The sequence below is a fragment of the Zophobas morio genome, unplaced genomic scaffold, assembly GCF_036711695.1.
Source record: "Zophobas morio isolate AGI-343-1 ecotype UQ-CSIRO unplaced genomic scaffold, CSIRO_AGI_Zmor_V1 ptg000024l, whole genome shotgun sequence".
Taxonomy (NCBI): Eukaryota; Metazoa; Arthropoda; class Insecta; order Coleoptera; family Tenebrionidae; genus Zophobas; species Zophobas morio.
Window position 1 is genome coordinate 16,582,897 of NW_026972129.1, and position 27,220 is coordinate 16,610,116.

At 34.4% G+C, this 27,220-nt stretch overlaps 1 protein-coding gene across 3 annotated transcripts in view; it reads right to left on the reverse strand.

The window, feature by feature from the left end:
• Window positions 1-27,220, reverse strand: part of LOC135135027 (titin-like) — a 148,485-nt gene that overhangs the window by 58,779 nt on the left and 62,486 nt on the right. For all 3 annotated transcript variants that reach the window (XM_064063964.1, XM_064063965.1, XM_064063966.1), the window contains 5 exons: window positions 20,835-21,465; window positions 20,612-20,781; window positions 20,272-20,555; window positions 19,986-20,215; window positions 8,400-8,532 (listed from right to left, as the gene is read on the reverse strand). In XM_064063964.1, coding sequence (XP_063920034.1) covers window positions 8,400-8,532; window positions 19,986-20,215; window positions 20,272-20,555; window positions 20,612-20,781; window positions 20,835-21,465 — 1,448 coding nt within the window. The remainder of the gene's footprint in view (window positions 1-8,399; window positions 8,533-19,985; window positions 20,216-20,271; window positions 20,556-20,611; window positions 20,782-20,834; window positions 21,466-27,220) is intronic.

Below are 27,220 nucleotides of genomic sequence, written 5' to 3' on the forward strand. Positions count from 1 at the left end.
TCTTAGGGACCCTACTACTAAAAGTTAGTTAAACTAGTGCACTACTTCTAAAATATGAAAAATCTTCGAGGCCCTTTGCGTTTTATTTTTGAAAGATCTCGGGAACTACTTATTTATTTTGAAAGAAATTATTAGTCGTCCTTACGTTTTACTTTTGATGGAATTTGGAAAAATCTCGCAGATATTTTTTAAGATAAATTTAGACCAACTGTTATTAATACAATCGAACAAATCCAGCTTTTTCTAAAAAATATAGGAGTAAAGTAATTCTATCGTTATTTATTTGAATCATTTACATTTAGTATTTAATTTCTTCAAGTTTTTAACTAGTCACTATGTGCTATGTATTCCTTTTACTACTTTTTCTTTCTTTATCTTTGTCTTGTCCATTTCTAGCAAACAGTGGTCATTTCCTATTTCCGCTTCTCTTGTGACTTTTCTGAGTAGAAAATAATTTATTATTGATTTTATATTTATTACTAACCTGGCCTGACCTAGCCTCTCTATTGTCCCAAATAAACAAATTTTAAATATTTCTGTAACTAAATAAAAACCAAAAGCACATACTTAAAACAAAAATAATAGGAGTAAAAAACAATAATTCCGACGTATTTTTGTCGGAGCGATTTTGTCGGGAGCTATATTCTCGCTGGCTCACTTGAAACATAGCACAGGATGCTCCTTTCCTATAATTTAATAATATAGGAAAGGAGCTTTTTGATTTCAACATATAGGAAGTATCATAAAAAATAAAATTTGTTTTGTTTAAGTAATTTTGGACTTTTTTTTCACAAGCTATACGTCAAATTAAAACTAGAAATAAATTTATGAACCGGGGATTATTATAAAAGTTTGGTTATTATTTTACTATCGTCATAATAATTTTGACGAACTATGATTATTATTATAAATTGTATAAATGTTCATATTGAAATTTTTCAGACGATTTGTTCAAAATGTTGCAACATAAAGAGAAACTTACATTTTTGTATTCTAGGCGGTGTAAAATATCAGAAAACATGAAAAAATATCATTTTCAAAATGGCCTTCTGGCGGTTGCTTATTACGTTAATATTGAAAATTGTCTCATCTTTTAATTTATCGTATTATTAATAAGTATATACTAATCTGACTCAGTCGATTCTTACTTAAAACATTAATACCAGCGAATAATTCAGTGTGCAGAATTAACAGTTTTCAAAAGAAATATCGGAACTCTTCCACATCCTGTACAAATTTTTTCCTCAAAGTTGCGTCCAAAAAATGTCCCAAAAACATAATCTTTTTATTAATTTCGTCCATTTTGTTAATGTATTGTAATTTGGCATTAATTAAATTAACTAATTGAATCACACACCACTGAATTATACTGGACAAGGGACACTCACCGTGCGTTTTTTGAAAACAGTAATTTTGGATATTAAAAAAAGGAACACTCGTCTCCTTTTCTTCATATATTTATGAAGCACACATACTGGCAGGAATCGTGCCGTCGGCCTTTTTGTAAACACTTATCGTAAAGATAATTAATTTTGCTATTTAGATTGGCGTTTTGCATAATAATCCTATAATAAATGTTAAACCCTACCGCCGCTGCAAAAGAGAGAACGAAATTTATTGATGCGATAAACAAGGACGGAACTAATGCCGCTACAGAACCATCCCGGGGCTTTCAGGCGGCGAATCGCCATTCGTGATAAATTTTTGAAAAAAGGCAACAAGAAAACGCGTCTGGCGTGCCTGTAATTACGAAAACATCAGCGTTTCCAAGCTTTGTTTAAACTTATGGCAGATAAATATTGGAGAAACTTGGCGATCGTGATCAAGCGGATGCTATTAATATTATACCCGTATGTCGGTTTTTATTTCACCTGTAAAAATTGTACGGGTAGATAAAGATAGAAAGAACCTATGTAGAAGTGCCGTCAAGATAAACGATTTTACAGCTGGTTCAGATTATTGCAATAGAATGTTGTGATGTTTCATTCTTTTTGTTGTAGCCGCCGCAAAGGTGGCGAGATTGTTTTTCCTGAACCATTTAAAATTTAAAGGTAGATATTTTTTGGAAAACTATTGTCATTTGCATGAGCTCTAGGGTTTTTTTTGATAATTTTGCGTGTTTTTTTTTTAATTCAGGTAAAACTTTGTTCCATATATTGTTATTAATATTTAACTCGGCTAACGTCTAGTCAAATAAAAAAATCAAGGAACTTTTTCTTTTTTCTGTGAACAAAATGAGACTGTAGTCTAAATAACAACCTTTTTTCAAATTATTAGTCCAAACCAGTTAATTTTAATTTAGTAACTAAATTGTTACATCTTGTAACTGATCTGGGTCAATGAATTGCTGTTTGTTTATCGCTCCCACGTCTTTTTAGTGGTACCCACACATCCTTGTAACTGGTGAATCTTATACTTGTTCACTGTGACTCATGGTGGCCTTGTAAAGTTTATCACTGATCTTGTTTTTGTTTTACAGTGCTTTTAATTCTTAAAACCAGACCATGCTTCTTTAATTGGTTTGCGAATTTGTAATTTATTTTATCATGTACTTTAATCTGTACACCACAAAGTAGCTCATTATTTTAACAAAATAGTGTACATTTATTAAAACTACCTAATTATCTTGTACAGGAAACACTGAAATGCGGGTGGAGAATTTGAAATACTTTCAAACTATTCCTTAACTGATAATGGTAAAATTGGTGTCAATTTTGATGTCTACGACATAAAAACACAATTTACAAAACCGATAACTGCAGATAGCCAAAGTTCGAAGAATGCAAACTATTCTAGTGTAGAAGACTCACTTTATGTTCGGCTTTATTTCGAAAGCACATTGGCAAGAAAAACTGACAACACTACCACTTAACAAAAAGTGGTTGTCCAAAAATTATCTGTTAAATTGGCGAGTGGACAAGCCAGGTATTTTTATTGGTCACCGAATCGCATAAGTTCTGATTTTATGATCATAATTTTAACCGAAAAATCAGTCTGGTGTCACTTTAAATCAATCACGTAAATATTCCATTGTCGGCTTGATTGTTTGCGGCTTCATTAAAATTTTATGGCTAAAAGTCAAATATTTTTGCACGATTTGTCGCTGTTGCAAAGAAATTTTTTTACAATGCGATCTTGTGCTACCGACGATTGAGAAATGCTTCAAATTTATCACCCAAACGGATTTGGCCTGTAATTTCGACGAAGCGTCCAGATATCTCTAGCACAACAACTTGTGTTGAAAACAGTGCAAACTGGTTCTTATAGTAATTACTTAATTTAAAAGTAGTACACCTTCTAATGCTCGCTTGTTGTAACTAATAAGTGTATACTTTAATACCCTTTCGTTGAGGCTACTTTGTTCGAGTCTAAGTAATTGATTATTCATAGAGTTTTGATTAACAATCTGGTACTGTTGTTGGCAGTGGAAATTAATTTCACAACATTTTTCATCAACTGTTAATTACTTTAGGTTTGTCTTTTTTAATTTTTTGAAACATTTCGTGTAGTGTTACATTTATAAGTAAGAACTCTGGATAAAGTTCAGCTTTTCACTCACTTTTACGTCAGACATAAACTGATGCCGGCCGAATATTAAAATTTATTTGCATGACAAACTAGGTTTAAAATTAAAGTTTTCTTCCAAAAATTTAATGACGTGTCAAAATTTTGCTCGATGATAATTCCTAATTAAAATATACAGAATACATTTGTGGTTTCACAGTGTGTTTGTATTTTTTAGAATTTTATTATGCAGCAGTATATTTTCCGTTTCCGTCTGTCTGTCTGCTTTCTGTCGTCTATGTTGATTTTAATTTATTAGACCGATAATCTGCGAAACTTTGTTTAATCACCCCCATAAACAATGTGATCACGTTACCTTAAAATTTTTAATCGTAAATGTTATTTTAATTTCTCCTACAGGTGTGGTTTATGAACCCGTCTTGTTTTATTTTTGAAAAAAATTTGAAAAAAAAATAAGGGACTACTTTGTTTTTGATAGTATTTGAAAGACCCTTAGAAGTTCCTATTGTCCTTTTTTTTAAGAATGAAAACAACTACAGGAGTCTCAATATTTTATTTTTGAAAGAATTTAGAAAAATCTATGGAATCCCTAGTGTTTTGCTTTTAAAATATGAAAAATCTCCGAGGCCCTTTGCGTTGTATTTTGATAGGTTTTTGAAAGATCTCGGGACTCTTTGTTTATTTTTGAAAGAGTTTGAAGAATTTTGGGGTGGATTAGTTCGGGTCTTTTTCTTTTTTATAGAATATGCAAAAATTTGGAAAAATCTCGAAGGTCCCTTTTATTTTGTTTAAGATAAAGTTTGAAAGAATGCTGGGGGATCTTAGTCTCCTTTTTATAACAGGAGATGTCATAAGAACAAAATAAATTTAGACCAACTCTTGTTAATCTTAATTACAATCGAACAAATGCAGCTTTTTGCAAAAATTATAAAATAATGTTGGCGTCATTTATTTTATGATAACCCCTACAAGTAAAAATATATAGATAATAACAGTAAAAGGAAATAATTAAAAAACAGTGGTGAAAAGCGCTTTCCCAAATTTCCATAAATAATTGAGATTTTGATTTTTAAAAATGGAAAACTTCACCCACATGCTAAAAAGTAGAAAATAATAAACTAATTAAAAAAACTGTTCTTGCGTTAGATAGAGAAAATTGTGGACAGGTTATTTTTAAAATGTCATAACAATAAATTTGTTAATGATGGAGATATTACATTTTCAAAATATATTGAAAATCCCCTCTTAACCAACGGAACCACCAGATACCGGGTGACTATTATTATGATTGTGATTTTTTTGCCAGGTTGGCAACATATTTAAAATTTTATGACAGCATACCTAATTGTTAAAATGAAATTTAAGTTTCTAATACGTGTTAGGCGCGGTCCTGTAAAAGTTCACAGCTGTGAACTGACATTTTAAGATTACTGTCAGTAATTCAGAATTGCCAACGCAAAAATTTGCTTTAAGCATTAATAGTTACTCGGTATTTGGAATATCGGCTACATGAAACACGTCGAAAATATTGCAGTAAAATTTTTTTGTGAAGTATTTGTGATAAAAGATCAAGGCAGATTCATAAACCACAAATACAGAAAATGTTTGTTTTCTAATAACCTTTGTCCAGGGTCTCTATTCGCACATTTTCGAAAAAGTAGGGTAATGTCATCCAAATAAAAATTGCTGTTAATAAATTAGGTTAATTTCTTTTCGATTTAGAGTATAGAAAGGAGTTATTTAATAATAGAACAATCATCCAGACAAAACAAACAGATGTCAGTTTAAAAACCAACAAAAAAAGATGTAAAACTATAACATGACGAATTCATGGATTCTGTCATTTTTCATTTGTTAATGATTAGTTAAATACTTGTCCCACAAATGTCAGTAATTTCAAAACTGACATTTTAGTAGTTGCATAAGAATTTTCCAATTTATGTTTCATGACGTTTGTGTCCTGTTACGAAAGAGACCCATACGCCACCCCGGTACGACGCCTATGAGCCGTCGAGAGCTTTCTAGTGGGTATGCACGGCAATGACGGGTGACTCATCGTTGGTGACGGCGGCCGACGGCGTTCGAAAAGCCTGGAAGCGGAAGTCGCGATGGGAAAAAATTTATACCGGCTTCTGAGAGCCGAATTTTACTTCATTTAGAAGTCTATAAATTTTGTATTTGAGCATTGGCGTTCTGATGTACCACAGGCGCAGGTTTGTCGTGTTTTGGCCATTTTTTTTCCAAAACTCATGGACTGATTGTGAAACCATCCCCACCAAAAATGTGATAACGTCATCTCAAAATTTAGCTAAGCAAATCTCATTTGAAGAGTAAAATAATATGTTATACCTGAAGGAAGTTGTGTCCGAGTAACTTTAGAACAATTTTTAAAATTTAGGTATATCCTAGAAAGTACAATATTTTTGTGTTAAGTATATTTTTGGAGAACACAAAAAAACATCGCTCATGTATTTTGATAAGTTTGCCCTGTAAGTTTCAAGTTCATGATATAACATAAATATCAAATTTTATAATCTAGCCGTTAGAACTATAGAGACATAAACTAGAAAACACACTCAATTTAGAAAATGTATAGTGGGAATGTTTTCTAACAAATCTAGCTATATTCTGTTTAATTATAAAGGGTAAAAATAGGCAATGAAATGGAAACAGATATTATAAAAAAACTTGCAGCAATAATATTTAGTTAAATGTCGTAAACTCAGCAAACTACAATAATTTTTTTACTCTTTTAAAACGTATTTTAAATGAAATAGGTACCTGAACAGCTGACGTAATATCCAAATGTAATGTATACCTAATGCAAATATCAATTTACACGAGTTTAGTGTTACTATTTTATTTTTGTGACGTTAATTTCGGTTGAAAAATTATTATTAGACTTCATAAAGCGGTACCGTATACAACACATTATAAATAACCATAAACCAGCTGATATGCCTGTGCCCACGATACAGTATACTCATTTAGTTCATTAAATCAATTATAATAACGATAGGTCTCGTTACTTTATTGCACCTACTTGTTTCTCTAATGAGTAATAACCTTAATGTGTATAATTAAGTAATTTGCATTATTTCATACTACATGAAAATTTTATGATTTTTGCATACATAAACACGAAATTAATTTAATTTGTAATACCCTTACTACATGGTACAAAACTCGAAATATATTTTTTTTAAACATCTTAACATAATATCACTTAATTGATATCTCGATAAAAATAAAAATGTCTCATGTAAGGACATTTTATTTGAAACAAACTGAGATTAAACGAGTTGTCAGAAAAATCCACGTACTTACGTCGCCCTAATATGGTAAGTATCCCAACCAGTCCAATCTCCACTTCCTCGCGAGAAATAACAAAAGTTTTAGTTTATAAACCCACATGTGAAGCTATCGCAATTGAAACTGATCCAATACTGATTCAGTACACTGGAGGTCAACCCTCAGCTAAACATGATCTTAAGACATCAACATATGGTTTAATGAAATTTCTTTTAATGGGCAGGCCATTAAAGACTACCATTAAAAGGAAGCTAAACTCGAATAAAAAATTAAAAGCAATTTTACGATAATTCTACTAAACACATCGCTTCAAAAGGAAAAAAATTACGTCATGATGAGATTCGCTGAAGCTGGAGTTTTTACGTGGATTTTGAGATGTGCATGGATTTTATGAAGCATAAAAAATTGCTACATGGATTAACATGGATCTAGAATGGCTCGGTGCTGTTCTCTTTGTTGCGGTGCTATTGTTGATGCCGTATATGGTAAAAACTTCGCATAACTCCTCATCTTGTAGATAAAACAACGTTTTGTACCACACATGGAGATTACGTGATACGGATATAAAAGCTACATATAGGACGGTAAATGGAAGTGAGGAATAAAAAAATGTCCCATTCTAGTAGCGCTATAAAATACAATAGGAATGATACTCGTAATGAGATGATAACAAGCTTCACCGGGTATGTGTGGGTAGGATTTAAACATTTGTAGGCCTGTAATGATAGCTTCAGTTCGAACAAATAACAAGGTGTGAGTAGAGATAAATGTTAGAACATTAACATATAATAAACAAATGTATTTAAATATCTGTCTGTTGCTGATTACTCTCAACTGAATGATATATTTATACTTGCATGGTGTAACACCGTTTGGGTGGTCCCATATCAGCGGGACTACCCTTTGAATTTCATCAGGGAAAGTCGTTATAAATATTTAGTTTCGTTATCTGTCACGTTCATCTAACATTTACAAAACAATCCAGTCGCTCTTTTATTTAAATCGACTTTTAAATGTCTATTAATCAATATTAGACAGTCAGATTGTTTCTCCGATAAATAGGTCTTGCTAAATAAGCGATTTGTTCTTTGCGGAGGAATTTTTTTGTTTTGTTGTTGTTGAATTGTACGTCAACTAAATAATGAGTCACGTCGAGCCTTATTGTGTAAACTGCATTTCAGACATATATGGAAATTCATGTCCGTTCTCATAATGATGAAATATTGGAATTACTACATTCTCGCATTTAGCAGTGCGCAATAATTTTTCAAAATTATTAATACTAATTAAGTGATTACTAAAGAATTGGCAATTTGTCCCTCTGACTTATTATGAACAATAGCTCAAACAACATTTTATCTCAAATCCTTTAATGACTAATTATTTCACACGTAGGTAGCTACTGCCAAAGATAAGCTTCTAGTACGTAATTTGTCAAGCTTTCTGCTGGCTTTCTGGAACAATCCATTTTCAGCGTGGTTATTATTTATTAAGCGTGAGTACAATAAAGCATTTTCACCGTATGTAATAGCAGATAGTATCAATGTAAAATATTATCTTACCTTCAAGAAGTCCCTGAGCCACACAACTTCGGGTTTAGGATCTCCGATGACTTCGCACAGAATAACAATGTTGTCACCTTCAAATGCTTCAGTGGATAGAGGTTTTTTCAAAAATCTAGGTTCTTTGGAATAACTGAAAAACACAGGAAGGTATTTAATTGTTCCTTACAGAGAAATTACTGAATATATTTAAAAAGTAAGATAAATTCAATAAAGTAAACATTAAAAAAAAATTGGTGGTACCAATGCATAATAAAAGTTAATTTGAATAATAATAAAAATTAAAAAAATGGTAAATTACTAATCATTTCTAAATGGAGAGCACAAAAGTTATGTTGTGGGTAAGCTTAAGAACAAATTTTGTTGTCGTTTTTGATGTAAATCACTTACATACATTCTATTTGCTTTTAACAGGTGTTCAACTGAAAAAATTCAAGTTGGCGTTGCTTTTTTGATAGAAGAAAACGTAGCGAAAAACGCATGCCTTTTATTAATTGCTACTTGTGTATGATTGACATTTCTCCGTTGTCAGCTGTCATCGATTAAATGATACGTTTATTGTAGATGTACTTCACAATGTTTACAAAAAATCAAGGCCAACTTGACGACTTTTTCAACCGAACACCCGTTATGTATGTCTCAGAAGTTCCAATTTTGTTCTAATAAAAGAAAATTCTCATAAATTCTGGGTTTTATTTGTATACTGCTGAATAAATTATTTCTCAATTACTTAAATGGGTATTGTCTTCTCCATTAAGCGTATTAACCTCAAAGAACTTCCACTCGTGGAATCCCAAAAAATAAATCGGAGAAAGGATAAAGTTATGGACATCGAGAAACCAAAAGTCCAAAAATGTGTTCGTCCGGTCAAGTGTCTTCCATTTTTGTTTTCATTAGTTTCCATTGGATAACGTCATTGATAGGTTTTTGTAAAAGCCTCTGGTTAACTTCTCTTAATAAATAGTTACCTAACTTAATCCGTGTTAACTTGTAACAAATTTGTGTTAAACTTTTTGGTATTAATCTAACAAACAAACCATTCCTTCCTTCATATAAGTTTTTAAGGCATTTGTCAAAAAATCTGTTATGAGGGAGATGAATTCATATTATTTTTCCTAAGGGCTTGCAACAGACAGATGTGAGACTAATCGTTTGATAGATCTTGGCTTGCGTTTAATTCCTTTTTTTAAAAACGAGGATCTGACTGAAATACTGAAATATCGTTGAGTCGAGGACAAAATTTATCAAAAAATTTCGAAAGCTATGTCAAGACTATTTCTTCAGAAAAGTGAAGGTTAAAAGGGGATGATTGTTCAATGGGATATTATGAAATTCAGTGGTAAATACACTTCTAAATAAGTCAGCGTTCAGCGGAAAGGTTGAGATAGACAGAAATAAGTTGAGTTTAAAAAGTACCGACATACGTTTTCTGAAACACAGCCGCTGCGGTCACACATTATGTTGTTCACACTATGTATATTTATTCCACAACATTTTTTTTATTTGTTTCGTTTAAACAATAATTGCTGAGTTATCCAACCTTTTCTGCTAAATAACTTTACACTTTAAGGTGTTTCTAGAAGCGACATCCAATAAAAGTCAGTCGTGAAGACATTTCGAACGTCATCAGAACTGTCTATAAGTAAAATGATGACAAGTTTATATACAGGGTGAACCACTAAGTGCGCGTTTCTCGAAGTCCCACTAATTATTAGAATCAGAAATAAAGTCAAAGATCGACGGTATACGGTTTTTTGATAAGTATATTCTAAAATTATTTTTAACTATACAGACTGCTTCATTTTTTGTGCATAAGACACAACTTAGTTTTTTGTTTAATAAAATACCCCATGTATTTTTACATATTTTGATTGATCTCTTCTTAGGCTTTACAACCACAATCTATTTTTTAAATTCCGATGCGACACTGCCACGTTATTCTAATTTTCTTAAAAGATTTTAAAAATGGAAGTGTTAAAAAAATCGCAATAGGATTATTTTTAAAACCTGTATGACAATATTTTGTGAAATGATAAATAAAGGTATGCGCGTTGTTGCGGTATGTATGAAGTACAAATAAAAAATCTTCATATGCGGAGTGTTTATAAACAAATTCTTAATTATTAGTATATTCAAGTATGGATATTTATGTTTATTTAAATAGAACACCCTTATTCTATTGTTGTTCTCGTTATTTTTTGTTAAGAAATTTCTATATTTAAAATTGATAGATTACTGCGATTTTTTTACCTTTTCAAGAGACATGTGGACATTGGGAGTATGAAAAAAAAATAGAATAATAATGATAATAAAGTTTATTACTCAGCGGGCAAAATAAGATAGACTAATAAAATACAGGGTTTTCTATTTAAAAAAGCGAAAAATCGATATTTGTAAATTGTAACATTTTTTTATCACACTCTATATATTAAAATTTGATTTAATTGGTACCACTACAAAGCGCGTGCCTTTATTTATTTCTCCACAAAATATTGTAACAAGAATTTTAAAAACAACCCTACTGCAAAAACATCAATAACGTGGCAACGTCGCGTCGGAATTTCAAAAATAAACTGGTAAGGATGAACTTGAAAAAATGTTTTGAGCTTATAGTGTTTTATTTTTTATGAATTTGAAAAAGTCTTGAGTGCCGCAGTGTTTTTTTTTTTATTATTTAAATTCGGGAGACTCTTGGGTGGTGGAAAATGTTTTTTCTAAATTATTTAAAACAATTTTGGGGGACTTTGGTATTCTGTTTTTGGAAAATTTTTACCTGACCTGTTTGAGTTGATTTTGTGTCCCCTTCCGTCCTCTCTTTTCTTAAAGGTTATCTCATTTGCCAAAATCAATTTTATTTGAGCAGGTATTAGCCCGGCCCACTCACCCTTTCTTTTCTTAGAAGATATGTCATTTGCCAAAATCGGCCTTATCTTAGCAGATACTAGCCCCGCCCACCCACCCTCTCTTTTCTTAGAGGGTATCTCATTAACCAAAATCAGTCTTATCTTAGCAGCTACTAGCCCCACCCAATCACTGTCTTTTGCCAAAATCAATCTTATTTTAGCAACTACTAGAACTGCCCACCCACTCTCTTTTTTCTTAGAGGGTATGTTATTTGTCAAAATCAGTTTTATCTTGGCAGGTACTAGCCCCGCCCAACCGCCCTCTCTTCTCTTAGAGGGTATAGCCAAATTCAGTTTTATCTTAGCAAGTAATGATGACTAACTTTTACAAAAAATGATCAAAATTTGGAAACATTACGGGTTTACTTTTTTGTAATCTACATCTAAAGAATTTTTGTATTATTTTTTTGGGACTCCCGAAACCCCCGTATATAACGTATTGAAGAGTGGTACAGGTGTTCCATTAAAAATACGAATTTGTTACTCATTATAAAACAGAATACCATGTATGAATAAAAATATTTTTAAAATGTAGTCCTTAAAGGATCGTGAAAGTTTTGACTTTTTTTCTATCTCTAATAATAATGAGATATTGAGGACCGCGCTTTTACTGACTCTAAGATACTAGCTATAAGAGGCTAGCTAAAATTTGAGAATAGTTTTAGTGTTATATTTTATTGATTGAGTCAAAGACGTCGTGGCTAGAACACCTACTAGAGGGAAGTAAATAATTTATTTTACTTAGAAGATAAAGAGGCAAAACCGAATCTTGAAGAAAGGATTACCAGTTTGGTATCGTAGTCATCATTCCACAATAAACCAGCTTCATAGAAAAACGGACCTGATTGAGAAGACTTTAGAAGATCAACAGTATTGTTCAGCAATCTTCCTTAATGTGGTTGAGGCCTTTCATAGGATATGGCATCAATTGTTTTATAAACTGAACAATAAATTGCCAGAACTCCCAAATTCTAAGTGAGACAATAAGTCGAGTATTCGGAATTCAAAGAGATCAAAGCAGGTGTCCCACAAGGGAACGTCCTAAGACCCATCTTGTTCCTAATCCATACGTGCAATTTTTCTAGGACTGATGACCAGAGCATAGCAATATTTGCCAATGATAATACAATATTTGCCACCAGGCTAACAATACAGAAAGTCACTAACAAACTTCAAATAGCCAGCGGGGTACAGGGATCGACTACAAAACGGAGAACAAAACTTAAGATGTCGAGGTCAGAACACATTACTTCATGTACCGAAGACGAAAAGAAAAACCACCAGTTAACATAACGTTATAGTACCAGATGTCATTACGGCAAAAATACCTCGGTACGACTTTGGATGCAAAAATCAAATGAAAGGAACATGTGAAGAAGAAGCGAAGGAGGTTAATGTAAGATCCTCAAACCATCCTGGACGTACGGTATCTGTTCAGTCTACCTGAACAAGGGTTTGGGCGTATACAAGTCGTCCACCCTACCCCACCCGTATTAGGGTACTTCGACCGAATTTTGTGGCGATTCACGTCTAACCCGTCGACGAGGCCGCCTCGACATCGGTACGCCTCCGAAGCCGGCATTTCATATTTGTGCGAAGTTAAATAAATTATTGTATAAGCTCCGATCGAGTTTTGATTTCGCGCTACATTTTGGTCCTTCGAGCCGGATTTCGGAGTAATAAATCGAAAGTGCCAGTGTTAGTCAAAATAAGTGCCTTCGTCGCCCGTGAATCAACTCTACGACTAGTGCACCTTAAGCATCGTGGACTTCACCACGTCAGCACTACGCCTAGGGCATCCTTAAGTACGTGGACTTCCCGACGTCAACCGTCGTCTCCACATCGTGAACATCCTCATCAACACTACGGCTGGGGCATCTTAAGCATCGTGGACTTCACCACGTCAACCGACAGCTCCACCGTGGACATCGTCATCAGCTTCACGACCAGGGCATCTCCAGGCGCCGTTGACGACATCATCAGCTTCACAAAATACGTAAACCCTTTCCTTATTTATTAGCTTGAGATATTGTTTGTCGAACGTCATAGGTAACAATGTCGATGGAAGAATTGTCTGCGTTAAACAAATCACGGGGAGCTGTTAAGCGCAAATTAACGCTCACCCAAAATGCGGTTGCGGAATTTAACAAAGGCTCCGACAAATCTTTAGCGGAAATTGAGGACCGTTTGCGTAGGCTTGAACCTCTTTACGATGAATTTATCAATATTCAATGTCAAATAGAAGAATTAGAAACGTCTCTCAATCTGCCTTCTAGCACAGAGCAAGCCACGGCGTTTTCCAAAGATTATTACAGCGTCTTTCGCGAATTGCGTAATTTAGAAGGTAAATACCGGTCCACGTCTACCCCGCATTCAAGTTCGATCAATCAGCGACCCATTTCAAATGGGAACCAATGCATTCCGGTGAAGCTACCAGAATTAGCATTGCCAACATTTGATGGTTCATATGCCGAGTGGACTTCTTTCCGTGACACTTTTTCAGCTTTGGTAGATGATAACGCGAATTTATCAGACGTTCACAAATTTCATTACTTAAAATCGTGCCTAAAGGGTAAGGCAGTTAAGGTAATTGAATCGCTCAAGGTCACGGCGGATAATTATGCATCAGCTTGGACGATCTTGCAAAACCGTTTCGATAACAAAAGACTGATAGTTCAGGACCACGTTTACGGTATCTTAAACTTTCCGAATATCAACAAGGCTTCACACACTGAATTGCGTAAATTATTAGACACTATGTGTAGCCATTTAGAAGCACTCGCGGTGCACCAAATCACTCCGGAGAGATTTTGCGACATTATTTTAATTTCAATTATTTCCGAGAAATTGGATTACACTTCGAAAAGGGAATGGCAAAGTAAATTAACGTCAGAGTTACCAACATGGGATGAACTGAAACATTTCTTAGAAAAACGCTCCGAAATGCTCGAAACATTGGGCCTTATGTCCGGTAAGGCGTCAAATAATTACGAAAATAATTTAAAGAGAGTACCCAATAAAATAGTAGCAAGCGTGTCAACGGGTAAAAAGACGAACGTAAATATTAACAGATCATTTAGTTGCCCTCATTGTTCGGAAAACCATTACTTATATCATTGTCCGACATTTCTAAATTTGTCCACATCCGACAGACTAAATTTCGTACAGGCAAGGAATTCGTGTGTTAATTGCTTTCGTGATCATGATTTGTCCAATTGTAAATCCGAGAATCGATGTAGAATTTGCAACCAGAACCATAACACCCTCTTGCATCAGAATCAGCCGGAATCAAATCCGTTGTCGTATGACGATATTGATCAACAACCCGCCGTATTCAAACTAAATACCAGCCAATCACATTTCAGTGGGATTATATTACCTACAGCTCAGGTACAAATATGTGACAACTTGGGTAGAAAACATATCGTCAGGGCACTTTTAGACAGTGGCTCTGAATTAAATTTCATTTCCGAACGTCTCGCAAGGTTGTTAAAACTTAAGTCACAACCAATTGTTATGTCAATTTCTGGCGTTAATCACTGCACAACAAATGCGTCAAAACGAACTAATGCCCAAATTTTCTCCAATTGCACAACGTTCCATTTTAACTTATCCTGCGTTATTATACATAAGATATCAGAATGTTTACCATCAAATTCGTTTTCAACAGCTAACCTGAAATTTCCTAATCACATTGAGTTGGCAGATCCCAGCTTTCATGTAAAAGGTGAAATCGACCTATTAATTGGGGCTCAATTGTTCTTTGAATTACTGGAACCAAACCAGGTGTATTTAAATGAAAACTTTCTCTTGCAAGAAACGAAACTCGGGTACGTTGTAGTTAATTCCGTTTCAAGCACCCCAAGTGTCGTAAATCGCGGCACTTGTCATTATATTCAACCCACCCTCGAACAGCTCGTCGGTAAATTTTGGGAACTAGATAATTTTCAGAATTCGATTGTTCAAACAGCTGACGAGGTTTTGTGTGAAAGGATTTTTATGGAGGGTCATAAACGTTTGCGAGACGGGAGGTACTCGGTCCCTTTACCATTTCAACAAAATGCGGATCTAGGTACGTCCAAGAGTAGGGCCATTAAAAGATTGAAATCTTTGGAATCCAAGTTCCGCAAGGACAGGGATTTCAAAGACGGTTATTCAAGGGTAATTTCTGACTACTTACAGCAAGGTCATGCCGAGCAGGTACCTGAAGACCAAATTGAAAACCCTCAAACTTTTTATTTACCCCATCACGGTGTCACAAAGGAAAGCAGTAATACGACCAAATTACGAGTTGTTTTTGACGCTTCCGCAAAGTCATCTAATCATAAGAGTTTAAACGACGTGTTACTGATTGGACCAAACATCCAATCGAATTTATATTCAATTTTGCTACGGTTTAGACAACATAAAATCGCGGTCACAGCAGACATTTCACAAATGTACAGACAGATTCTGGTACACCCGGAACATCACGATTACCAACGATTCTTATGGCGATTCGAAGAAAATGCACCAATTGAGACATACAGGCTTAAAACGGTCACTTTCGGTGTTGCGCCAGCGCCATTTTTAGCTATCAGAACGTTGCATCAACTATCACTTGATGAAAAACATAATTTTCCGAATGCATACGATCAAATTAGAAATAACATGTACGTGGATGATCTAATCACCGGCGCTAATACCGTTGAGGAGGTGTTGAACATAAAAACAGAAATATCACAGTGCTTGCAAAAGGGCGGATTTCAACTTCGAAAGTGGGCTTCGAATAATCCATCATTATTGCCAAATACGTCTGCTCACTCCGCGGAAATTAATTTAGATAAGGAGGGCCTATCTAAGACACTCGGAGTTATTTGGAACTGCATTTCTGATCACATTAAATATAGTATCAATTTAACAAGCATTAAGACAGCAGCATCAAAAAGGAGTGTATTATCAACAATTGCGCAACTGTTTGATCCCTTAGGCTTAGTTGCCCCAGTTGTGGTTACTGCCAAAATTATTCTTCAGCAACTGTGGACGTTGAAGTTAGACTGGGACGATAGGTTACCGGCCAATTTAGAAGAGCGGTGGAATAGTTTTTTAGATTCACTGGCTGACTTAAATAAAATAATAATTCCTCGCTGCGTGATACCGGTTGAAGACGCCGCTCACATACAATTACACGGGTTTTGCGACGCCTCCCAATTAGCTTACGGGGCTTGTATTTATATTAGGTCCTACAACGAACGTGGTGAAATTCACGTTCAGTTACTTACGGCTAAATCTCGAATAGCTCCATTGAAAACTCAGACACTACCCAGATTGGAATTATGTGGTGCAGTTTTGTTAGCAGAGTTATCAGAGCAAGTTAAGCACAGTCTAAGTTGTCAGATTCAAGGTGAATTTTACTACACCGACTCAACTATTGTTTTAAGCTGGCTAGCGGCTACACCAAATACTTGGACAACATTTGTTGCCAACCGTGTTTCTAGAATTCAATCGCTGACTAAGATTGAAACCTGGAAACACGTATCGTCAATTTCCAATCCTGCGGATGTTATCTCTCGCGGTTGCAGTCCCGAGCAATTAATGAAAAACTCATTATGGTTAAGTGGTCCAACATTTTTGTGGCAACCTACTACTAACCACTCAAGTAGCTTAAAAAATTATGTAAATCCGTCAGAAACGGAAGAACGACGTAAGGTCGTTTGCACAAAGGTCACAAAATCTGAGTCCAAATGCGATTTACTATCACGGTATTCTTCGTTCTCCAAATTAGTTAATGTTATTGCTTGGTGCTTACGATTTCATAATAACGTCAAATCTAGTCAAAAACTAACAGGATCGTTGTCTGCCTACGAACTGCGAAACAGTCGAATGATTATTATTCGTTTAGTTCAGCGGGAATCATTCTTCAATGAATTTGATAACCTCAGCAATTATAAATCATTACCCAAGTCAAGTCCTTTGATCAAACTTAATCCATTTCTAGACGAAAACGCACTTATCCGCGTAGGTGGAAGATTGGTGAATGCAAACATTTTTTATGATAAAAAATTTCCCATTGTCCTTCCGAAGGATCATTACATAACACACTTGATTATAGAATGCGAGCATTTACGACAACTACACGCGGGTCCCCAAGCCACTTTAACAGCTGTCAGGCAAACATATTGGCCCTTAGGCGGTCGTAGTACCATCAGAAAGGTTTTACATAAATGCGCTCGTTGTCGACGAGCAAATCCTATTTTCTATCAAGAGATCATGGCCAATCTACCTGAAGCTAGGGTTAATCTTGTGCGTCCCTTTCTTACCTGCGGTGTTGATTATGCTGGGCCCATGTTAATTAGAGAGGGAAGGGGTCGCGGAAAGAGGTCCATTAAAGCGTACGTTTGTCTGTTTATTTGCCTATCTACCAAAGCGATTCACCTGGAATTGGTCACTGATTGCACTTCGTCAGCGTTCATAGGGGCCTTCAAGAGGTTTATATCTCGCAGAGGTAAACCGTCGACCATTTATTCAGATAACGCAACAACGTTTAAGGGTAGCAACCGGGAATTACGTTTCATCCATCAGGACATCATAAAATCAGAGTCTTTTCGAAAATTTATCGGAGATTGTGCGGGGGACAATATTGAATGGCGTTTCATACCTCCTCGATCGCCACATGTCGGTGGCATTTGGGAGGCTGGTATCAAGTCTATGAAATTTCACCTGAAGAGAGTTGTCGGTCAATCATTGTTCACCTATGAAGAGATGTACACTTATCTCACGTTGATAGAGGCTTGCCTGAATTCCCGTCCTATTACCCCATTATCCTCGAGTCCTGACGATTTAACGGCCATAACACCAGGTCATTTTTTAATCGGATCTGCTTTAACAGCTCCAGCTGAACATGACCTGAGTACCGTCAACATTCATCGTCTGGATCAGTGGCAAAAGATCCAGCAACTGCGCCATCATTTTTGGAAGAGGTGGTCCCGAGAGTACCTCCTGGAGTTACAGCAGCGTTCCAAATGGGCTACGTCAGCGCGGCCAGCTGCCGTGGGTGACATCGTTATCATCCACGAGGACCATGTACCTCCGCTATGTTGGACTTTAGGTCGCATCGAAATCACGCATCCAGGGCGTGATGGCAGGGTGCGAACGGTGTCAGTGCGAACCAAAAACGGTATAATTCAACGATCAGTGCATAAACTATGCCCTTTGCTAAGTTGAACCAATCATTATTGTAAATATATTATATCATTATTGTAAATATATTATATCATAGGATCTTAAGCATGTATTGTGTATATCTTAAGTCATTTATGTAACTTTATTGTTCTTTTTTTTTTAATTATATTGTACTTTGAAGTTAACGCTTCAACGGGGGGACTATGTTCAGTCTACCTGAACAAGGGTTTGGGCGTATACAAGTCGTCCACCCTACCCCACCCGTATTAGGGTACTTCGACCGAATTTTGTGGCGATTCACGTCTAACCCGTCGACGAGGCCGCCTCGACATCGGTACGCCTCCGAAGCCGGCATTTCATATTTGTGCGAAGTTAAATAAATTATTGTATAAGCTCCGATCGAGTTTTGATTTCGCGCTACAGTATCCAACTTAAGGCTGTACAAGTGAGAGCAAAAATACCAAATAAAACTTATAAAGTATAAGATTTGGACCACTGGTTATAACCAGATCAATTAGAGAGGGTGTGACCAAAAAAAAAAAAAAAAACGCAAGCGGAAGCAGTCAAAAATTGTACAAATTATGAAATATAAGGTTCTACAAGAAATTCTGCATTTTCGTTTCGGGAGACATCAGACAATCAATACAAGAGAAAAAATGTTTGGTTAACTAACTTCGGCAACAATTTTTATTAGAGATGTGTTCAACCTACGTGGTTTCTTTACAATTCCCTAGAACAAAAAACTGGAGGCTGATGGCAAAACACTGAAAACAGATCCTTATTTAGCATCTTAAAATAGAACAAAACACCTTTCAAGAAAAAATCGAACCGATTTCAATACGAGTTTTTTAATTGAAAGCTTGCTCTTAGCCATTTGAAGATCATCAGCATATAAAAACACAGTGGTGCCTGGATTCAGCTCAGCGGGCGGGAAGGTGCGATAGCACGTCGTTCGTCGCGGCGACGAAGGCGGGGATAGCGCGTCGACCGTCGCAGTGAATCATGATAGTTTCAGGCTTTTAAGGGTTCATTATTTTTGTTCGGGGCTTTTAGATATTAACACTTGTTCTCTATATTTTACTTGAGTGTTAGAAAATGTCGAAAGATAAGAATTTGATGGATTTAGTTTATTTGCGTGAAATTTATTTGTTTTATTTAAGACTGTGCAAACGTAAATACTTGTCGTGTCTAATTTTTTTCCGAATTATTCTTTAATTAAATTTAGTCAGATGATTCCAGAATTTTCCCACTGGTATCAAATTATTTAATAATACCCAGTTCACATTTTCTGAAGGACAATAATAAACAATTAGGTATAAAAAAGTAGTTGCTTCTTTGAATTGAATACATGCTCCTGTACACCACCAAAAATTTAATGTGTACATTCATTACACTTAAAATACATGTAGTATAAAAAAATATCCTTATTTTTCCGCTATTTCTCCCCTAATTTCAAGACTGAAAAGACTACTCTCCCAAGTAGTGAAACAAACACTATATTTATACATGTTGATATACTCACGGAATGTCTTTCCCGACCTTCGGTATTTTTGCAACCGCAGCATCAGCTTCTACAGCCGAAGAAATTTCTACCACTTCCACAGTGGCGCTACTTTCGGCACGTCCAACTTCATTAGCTGCAACGCAAGTATAAACACCCGCATCTCTTTTGTTCGCAGATGTAACAGTAAGCTCCACTCTGCCATCGTAAGATAAAGTCATTATAGACTTTCTTGAAGGTCTTAAACGAACCTGCATGACAACATCGAGTTAATTTAAACACTGTTTTAAATTAACTCATTAATTACCCCATTCCTGTACCAGCTCACGCCAACTGCTGGGTAAGCCTGCACTCTGCCGACTAAACGAAGTTCTTTGCCTTCCTTTATTTCAACGATTGATGGTTCCAGATCATTTTGGAACTGCGGGGAAATGTAGGCGCGGATGCCTTTGTCAACCACCAGGTTGCAGCGACAAGAAACGGATCCATGATCGTTGTGAGCTACCATGCAGTAAACACCCGAATCTTCGAGAGTCGTTTTGTTGATTTCTAGTGTTTGGAAGTTTTCTTCAGACGAGAAAGTAAAACGAGCTGAAATTATCAGTAGTTAAAATGTATCTCAGGGTTCAGTTATTATAAAAAGTTACAATTTTCTTTTATTTGAGTATCATCTTTGTACCACTTGATAGATGGTTCTGGACAGCCTGCGATCTGACATGTTAGTCGGACTGGGTACGAAACTTGCACTCTTCTATCCCTGAGCCTCATAGTAAACTGTGGCGGTAACTCAGTAACTTTATCAAAATCTCGTATGCCCCTGAAGATTTCATGATTTAATAAATACGTTTCCAAATTTTAGCTAGTACTTACAGTTTCAAATTTTTATCCGCAGCTAGAATTTTCGCATCGCTGACAATAAAAACTCTTGCAAATGTTGAAACCCTACCAGCTTTATTCGTAGCTTCGCATATGAATCGACCTTCATCATTGTCATTAATTTTCGAAATCGATAGAGTACACACTCCGCTCTTATAATTAATGTGGTACCTGTCATCATCCTCGGGGAAGATTTCGCTGGCGTCTTTAAACCAGCGAATGATCAACGTCGGATCTTGTCTTACTTCGCAGTCTAGAGAGATATCGGATCCTAACAAAACCTTCAACTGGCCTGGTAAAATTCTAACAAATTCTGGTAACTCTGTTGATCTTCCGACAGTGATGGGACCGCTTTGGACACTTTCTCCCCATCCATATCTGTTCCTGGGTGTGATTCTGAATTGGTATTCGCCACCAGGTTTCAGGTTGAAGGCGTCGAAACTGTTGAGCGGCGAAACACCAAGCTCTACCCATCTGGCACCTTCTCCTCCTCGTAACCAAGCGTCTACTTTGTATGCTATTACGGGGGCTGCTCCACGATGTTCTGGTTTGCCCCATGAAAGAGATATCCAGTTGCGACCTGTATCGACTACCACGGGTTCACCAGGGATTGGACCAGGAACATCTAAAAATTGATAAGTCATACCTAAGTGTCCTGAAAAGTGACTGCACCGGCATATTTTTAATTTAATTGTCACATTTATATTCAAAAATTTGTAAATTAGAGGTTCTGACCTAAAAAAAAAAGAAATTGTTGCTTTGTTAATAATTGTTTGAGTTGGATCTGATCACTTTCTCGAATTGGAAAAAGTCGAGGTAAAAAGTGATATTTGATATGTTTTATCTGATTTTAAACTCAGCGATCGAAGTTTACATAAATGTTTCGGCCTCTTTCGCCGTTTAACAAAACAAATGATTTATAACCATTATAATTTATGCAACACGAAATGCCAAGTTTTGATATTTTAATTTGCGAGTTGATGACCTTATTTTGGCCGCTGGGAAAAAATAAATGCGATATCAAAATAAATAATGGTCTAGGTCAAGAAATAGGTAATATTATAAATTAATCTTAAGTATGTAGTGAAAGATATATTGCTGTTTGGGCAGTTTCTGATATTTTGAAATACTTACAACAAATATCACGACTTAGATTTCAATTTTAGATTTATTATAATTGCTGACAACTGACGTATAGCAGTTGTGTGAAAGGAATCAGCTGGACGCCGGCAGTTTTCATTGCTAGTTAATAATAATAATTGTTATAAATGTATTTAATACGATTTCACAACACTGTTCTTATTTAATAATAAAAGGTAAATAACAATGGGTAATTCATAACATCACAACATGAAAACAACCAAAATTTTAAAAAATATTCCATTAAAATATAGTATGTTTGAAAATATTTGATATGTTGCGGTAATTTGAATAAAACCAAAACAACCATTTTTGCATGCAATTTTTCCGTATTGTACCTTTTTTTCCTAGATATTTGTATTGCGTCGACATTCAGGTTTAAAAGGGTGTTTCACCTAGGACTTCCCCCATTCTAACTGTTTTATTAATGAAAAAAATCTCCTGAAGTTCGCTACAGTTATATGTAATTACTGAACAAAAACTGTATCATATACAAAAAGTAAAAAAGTATACCTACTTCTATTCCTAGTAGGAGTAGGTACTTTAATAAGCTTTTTGAAACCTCAAAAATTTAAAAACGTTAAGCAGGTTTATTTTTTGACAAATATTCGGTCCGAAATTTTTCACAAACGTGAAAAACAATCGAAAAAAACTTTCATTTTGTGCATCCCTTACATTAATAAACCGTAGCTGAAAGACTAATGACAGATGTCTTTTGAACTAGTAAATAAGAAAATCTCTACAAAATTTTTGGTTATTAATATTATTATTTGAAGTTTTGTGCAAGGAAGATGATATAAAATATATGTATCTACACCTACAGAGCGTGCGGTCCTCGATATTTGATCAATCTATTAAAGATACAACAAAAGTCAAAGATCAAAGTTGTACACTCCTTTGAGGACTATATTTAAAAATCATTTTTAAATGTACAGAGTGTTCTGTTTTTAAGACGTAACATACAGAACGTAGTTTTTTAAATGAAATATCCTGTATGTATATTTTTACATATTCTCATTAGTCGTTTCCTAGGCTTTATATTTTTGAAATTCTGATGCGACGTTTCCGCGTTATGCAGATTTTCTTGAAATTTTATTGCCAATGGAAAGGTTAAAAAAACGTAATAGGGTTATATTTACAACTGTGTTACAATATTTTGTGGAGCGATACACAAAGGTACACACTTTGTTGATGTTGTGGTACCAATTAAATCAAATTTTAGTATACAGGGTATTTTTTATCCTAAAGATGTTGACGTGTCTTTTAAAAAAATAAAAAAAAAACAGTAATTACCAACTTTAAATACAGAAAATGCTTCACAAAAAAGAAAGGGAACAAACAATTGAACAATATACAGTAATAAAATACAAGGTGTTCTATTTGAAAACACTGAAATATCGATATTTGAAAATTGTAATGTACAATATACGATAACAAAGCGAGCACGCTTATTTATCTCACCACAATATTATTGTAACATAAATTTTAAAAATAACCATTATAACCTTATTGTGATTTTTTGTGAGCACTTTCATTACTAAAAAAATAAAAAAAACTGTGATTACAGTTAAAACATAAAAAGAAGTCAATTAAAATATGTAAAAATATATAGGCTGTTTCATTTAAAAAACTTAGTCGTATGTTGCGTCTTAAAAACAGGACACTTCCTATAATTATAGAGTATACTACCCAAAGAACCGTACAACTTTCATCTTTGAATTTTTTTCTATTTCTAGTAATTAATACAATATCGAGGAACACTCTATATATTAAATCCATAAGTACTGCAAACAAGCTATTTTTGTATACTAATAAAATTTTTTAACCTGAAAGTTAAAGAAACACAGTCCATTGTCCGTAAAAGTCGACAAACAGTGAACAGAGGCGGATTTGTTTCATTATACAACAAAGTATAAATAAGATGTCTGTTTCATTTTGATTAAGCGTTTTCCAGATTTCAGAATTTTATGAATGTCTGACTGAAACATCATTCATTGATAAGATTGTATAAAATGTAAACATATATTAGAAATCTCTGTAAGTACATCATAACTTTATTTATTTTATAAGTTTTTACCTACCGAGCATAAGCTAAAAGAAGTATTGTAATAGTGTTCATCCGACGGATAGCTACTCTCATGTTTTCTGGACGTTTTGTCACCCCGAAAATACGAAAAAATATCCAGGATGATCAAAAAATGACGGAAAAGCTATATGATACGTTGTTAAGAAGGCTCTGAACAACTCGAAAAAATAGTTAAAGAAGTTCCTGAACCAAATTCTTGAAAAAAATTAACTTCAAATTCGAATAATTAATTTGGCAATTCCAATATTTTAATGTCGATTTAACTGCAGTCCAAAATTCCCATAAAAATTGTCAAAAATGACATCTATCAACAGTAAAAAATTGACGTTGTGGATCGTATTCTAGCAAATTATTATTAAATTAATAATAACAAATTTTTTAACTGTCTATGAGGTATGCAATTCATTAAAACAAATCAGAACTAGGAAATAAATCTTGCAGGGATTTTTTAACAATTTTTTTCAAGTTTTTCAGATCCTTGTTAACAACATACCATCGAGCTTTTCCGTCATTTGTGGAACACCCGGTTTTAGACGGATATTCCCCGAAACTATCGGACCGATTGTTGTCAAATTTTATATGCAGGATAGAAATATCGTGTAGATGGTAATGCACTAACTAAATTTTGTTTAATCATTCCTACCAATCATTTGATGACTTGCTTTCAATGTTTTGTACATTAAACATTATTTTAATTTTATAAAAAAAACTGTAGTCTACACTTGTGGTTTATGAATCCGCCTTGAGTTTTAATTGCAATTACTTTATTAAAATATTTGTTCGATAGATGTTTGATCCAGCTGCTATCTTACACATGTGCGAAACAAAATTAAAAAAATATCGCCAAAATCATTCCTAGTTTTATTGTTAAACTTTTGGACTGTAAATTGTATAGGTTTTTCATTCTCGACTAATCGATCATATTACTTCATATCAGGCAAATTACAACTATTATTACAGAACTATGAACTATACAGAAATAAAAGTATATGTGTTTTAAACGAAACTATTCTGCTTTGCCCCCCTCGGAGTACCTCAAAGCGGATTCATAAACTGTAGATACTGGAGTATGTTCATTTATAAAATTGCAATAGCATTTACCATCAAATAATTTTGAGATGACGTCGTCAAATTGTTCGTGAGAATCATCCGAGAAATTTTGGTTACCGTTTTAGCATATACATGATCTTCCTAAAGTGCTAACAAAATTTGACAATAATCGGTCCAGTAATTTTTCATTTTCTAGGGGTCACAAAACCTGGAGAAAACATGAAAATGACCATTTTTACCGAAATGATCCTATTACAGAATTACAGCTTACGCCGGGAAGTAGTATGATTGAAACGATACTTTTTTGTTTGTTCCACCGTGTTCATTTTAGAAGGATTGTCGAAAAAAAAAATTTTGAAATCTCAAAGAAATCATTCAGTCCTCAAATGGATCCTAGCTGGTTAGTTAAAATGGCAAAAAGTGTTAACCCTATTTATAAAATAAGACTTTTTTTTATTCTTTCGAAAAGAAAATTCGTATTTTCCGTGTACATTTTTATCATAATAGTTTATTTTCTATTTGAAGGAATCGATTCGTAAATGTGAAATATTCTGCCAATCTAATTAGTTTTATTATGATATTTTTGTGGTACAGGGTCTCAATAAATGTTCACAAGCCACGAGACGAAGTCGGTGTGAATTTCATTATGCCTAATACAGTTTATGACTGTAAAGTGTTTCTAAAGATATTTGGAAACAGAGTTAAATACTTTTATTGTACTCTCAGCAAAATACAAATGCCCTTATTAAATGCCAGAATTCTGCACTTCATTGCATGCGGGCCGGATTGTACTCGGGTACTTTTATGAAGATTAGGCTCAATAGCAGGCAGTTGAAGATTAACCAGGGACTGTGTTTCCAAATATCTTTAGAAATACTGTACAATATCACATATGTGTCATAATTTTCGGAAACAGACTTTAAATTAATTTAAAATTTGTAGTTTGACTTAAGTAATCCAAATTTGATTAACTCAGCCAAAACAGTACTAGTGTGCCACCATGAAACACCTAAACCAGTTTGTCACAAAATAAATGAAACGTTAAATTCCAAAAGAGTTCTGTAGACACAATTGTGTAGCAACAATTCACACTGTAAAATTTTATCATCCATCATTTTAAAGGTGACTTCTGATTTTTATTTACTAGGATATACATTACTTCATATGTGGTTTTACGAATAGAGTTACCAGCAGGAAAAAAGCCAGAGTCCATTAAAGTAAGATTTCAATTACTTTCATTGTCATTGTTTAAAATTTGGAAGAAGTAAGAAACAAGAAACCACTTGTAGTTTAATTTTGTCACTCGCTCAAAGTTACGAACTTGACAATGACATTCCTGAATCTAAAATGAACTGAATCCAACTGTTACAGCCACGAAAACTATGTAACAATTCTACATCATTATAGTAGTGAAAAAGTGTAGGAAAGTCTAAATCGTTCGTCAGGCGATTCGAGAATCTCATTGCTTTTAATCTCGATAGATTTAGAGCAAGAACGCGTGAAATAAACATAAAACGCGAATTAAATATTAAACTTGTTTGCTATATCAGTCAACTTCGGGTGCAATAATTTTCTCTACTTAATTAAATATGTGTTTTATATTAATAAATGTGACAACTATTAAAACTTTACCAATATAATATATTTTTTATTAAAACTTTGTGGGTGTGTTCATGTGTTTAATGTAATCCTTATGTGGCCTAAAAACACACTCATTATCTGTCACAGTGAATTAGTAATTTAACATACTGCCAGTGATTAATCGATTATTTGCTATGATAATTGGAGAAAGAACAACAACTCAATGACATTTATTTGTGTTTTCATATTTAGAAGGAGTGCAATTTTAAACATTATGTAACAGTATGAATTTCAGCAACGGTTATTTTCGATCCAACTTGTTTATTTACGTTAGCTGCAATATTTTAATTCCGCGCCGAAATAAAAAAAAATCAAAGCAATAAGCCAAGCATACCTTGATATTCGACTAGGTAACTGAGGAAATCCGATATCAAACAATCTCTTCCGCACCATTTTTTTCTCAAAGCGGTCAATGAGAGTTCTTCGGTCGAAGGTGAATCATCGCTACTCCAATCAATAATCC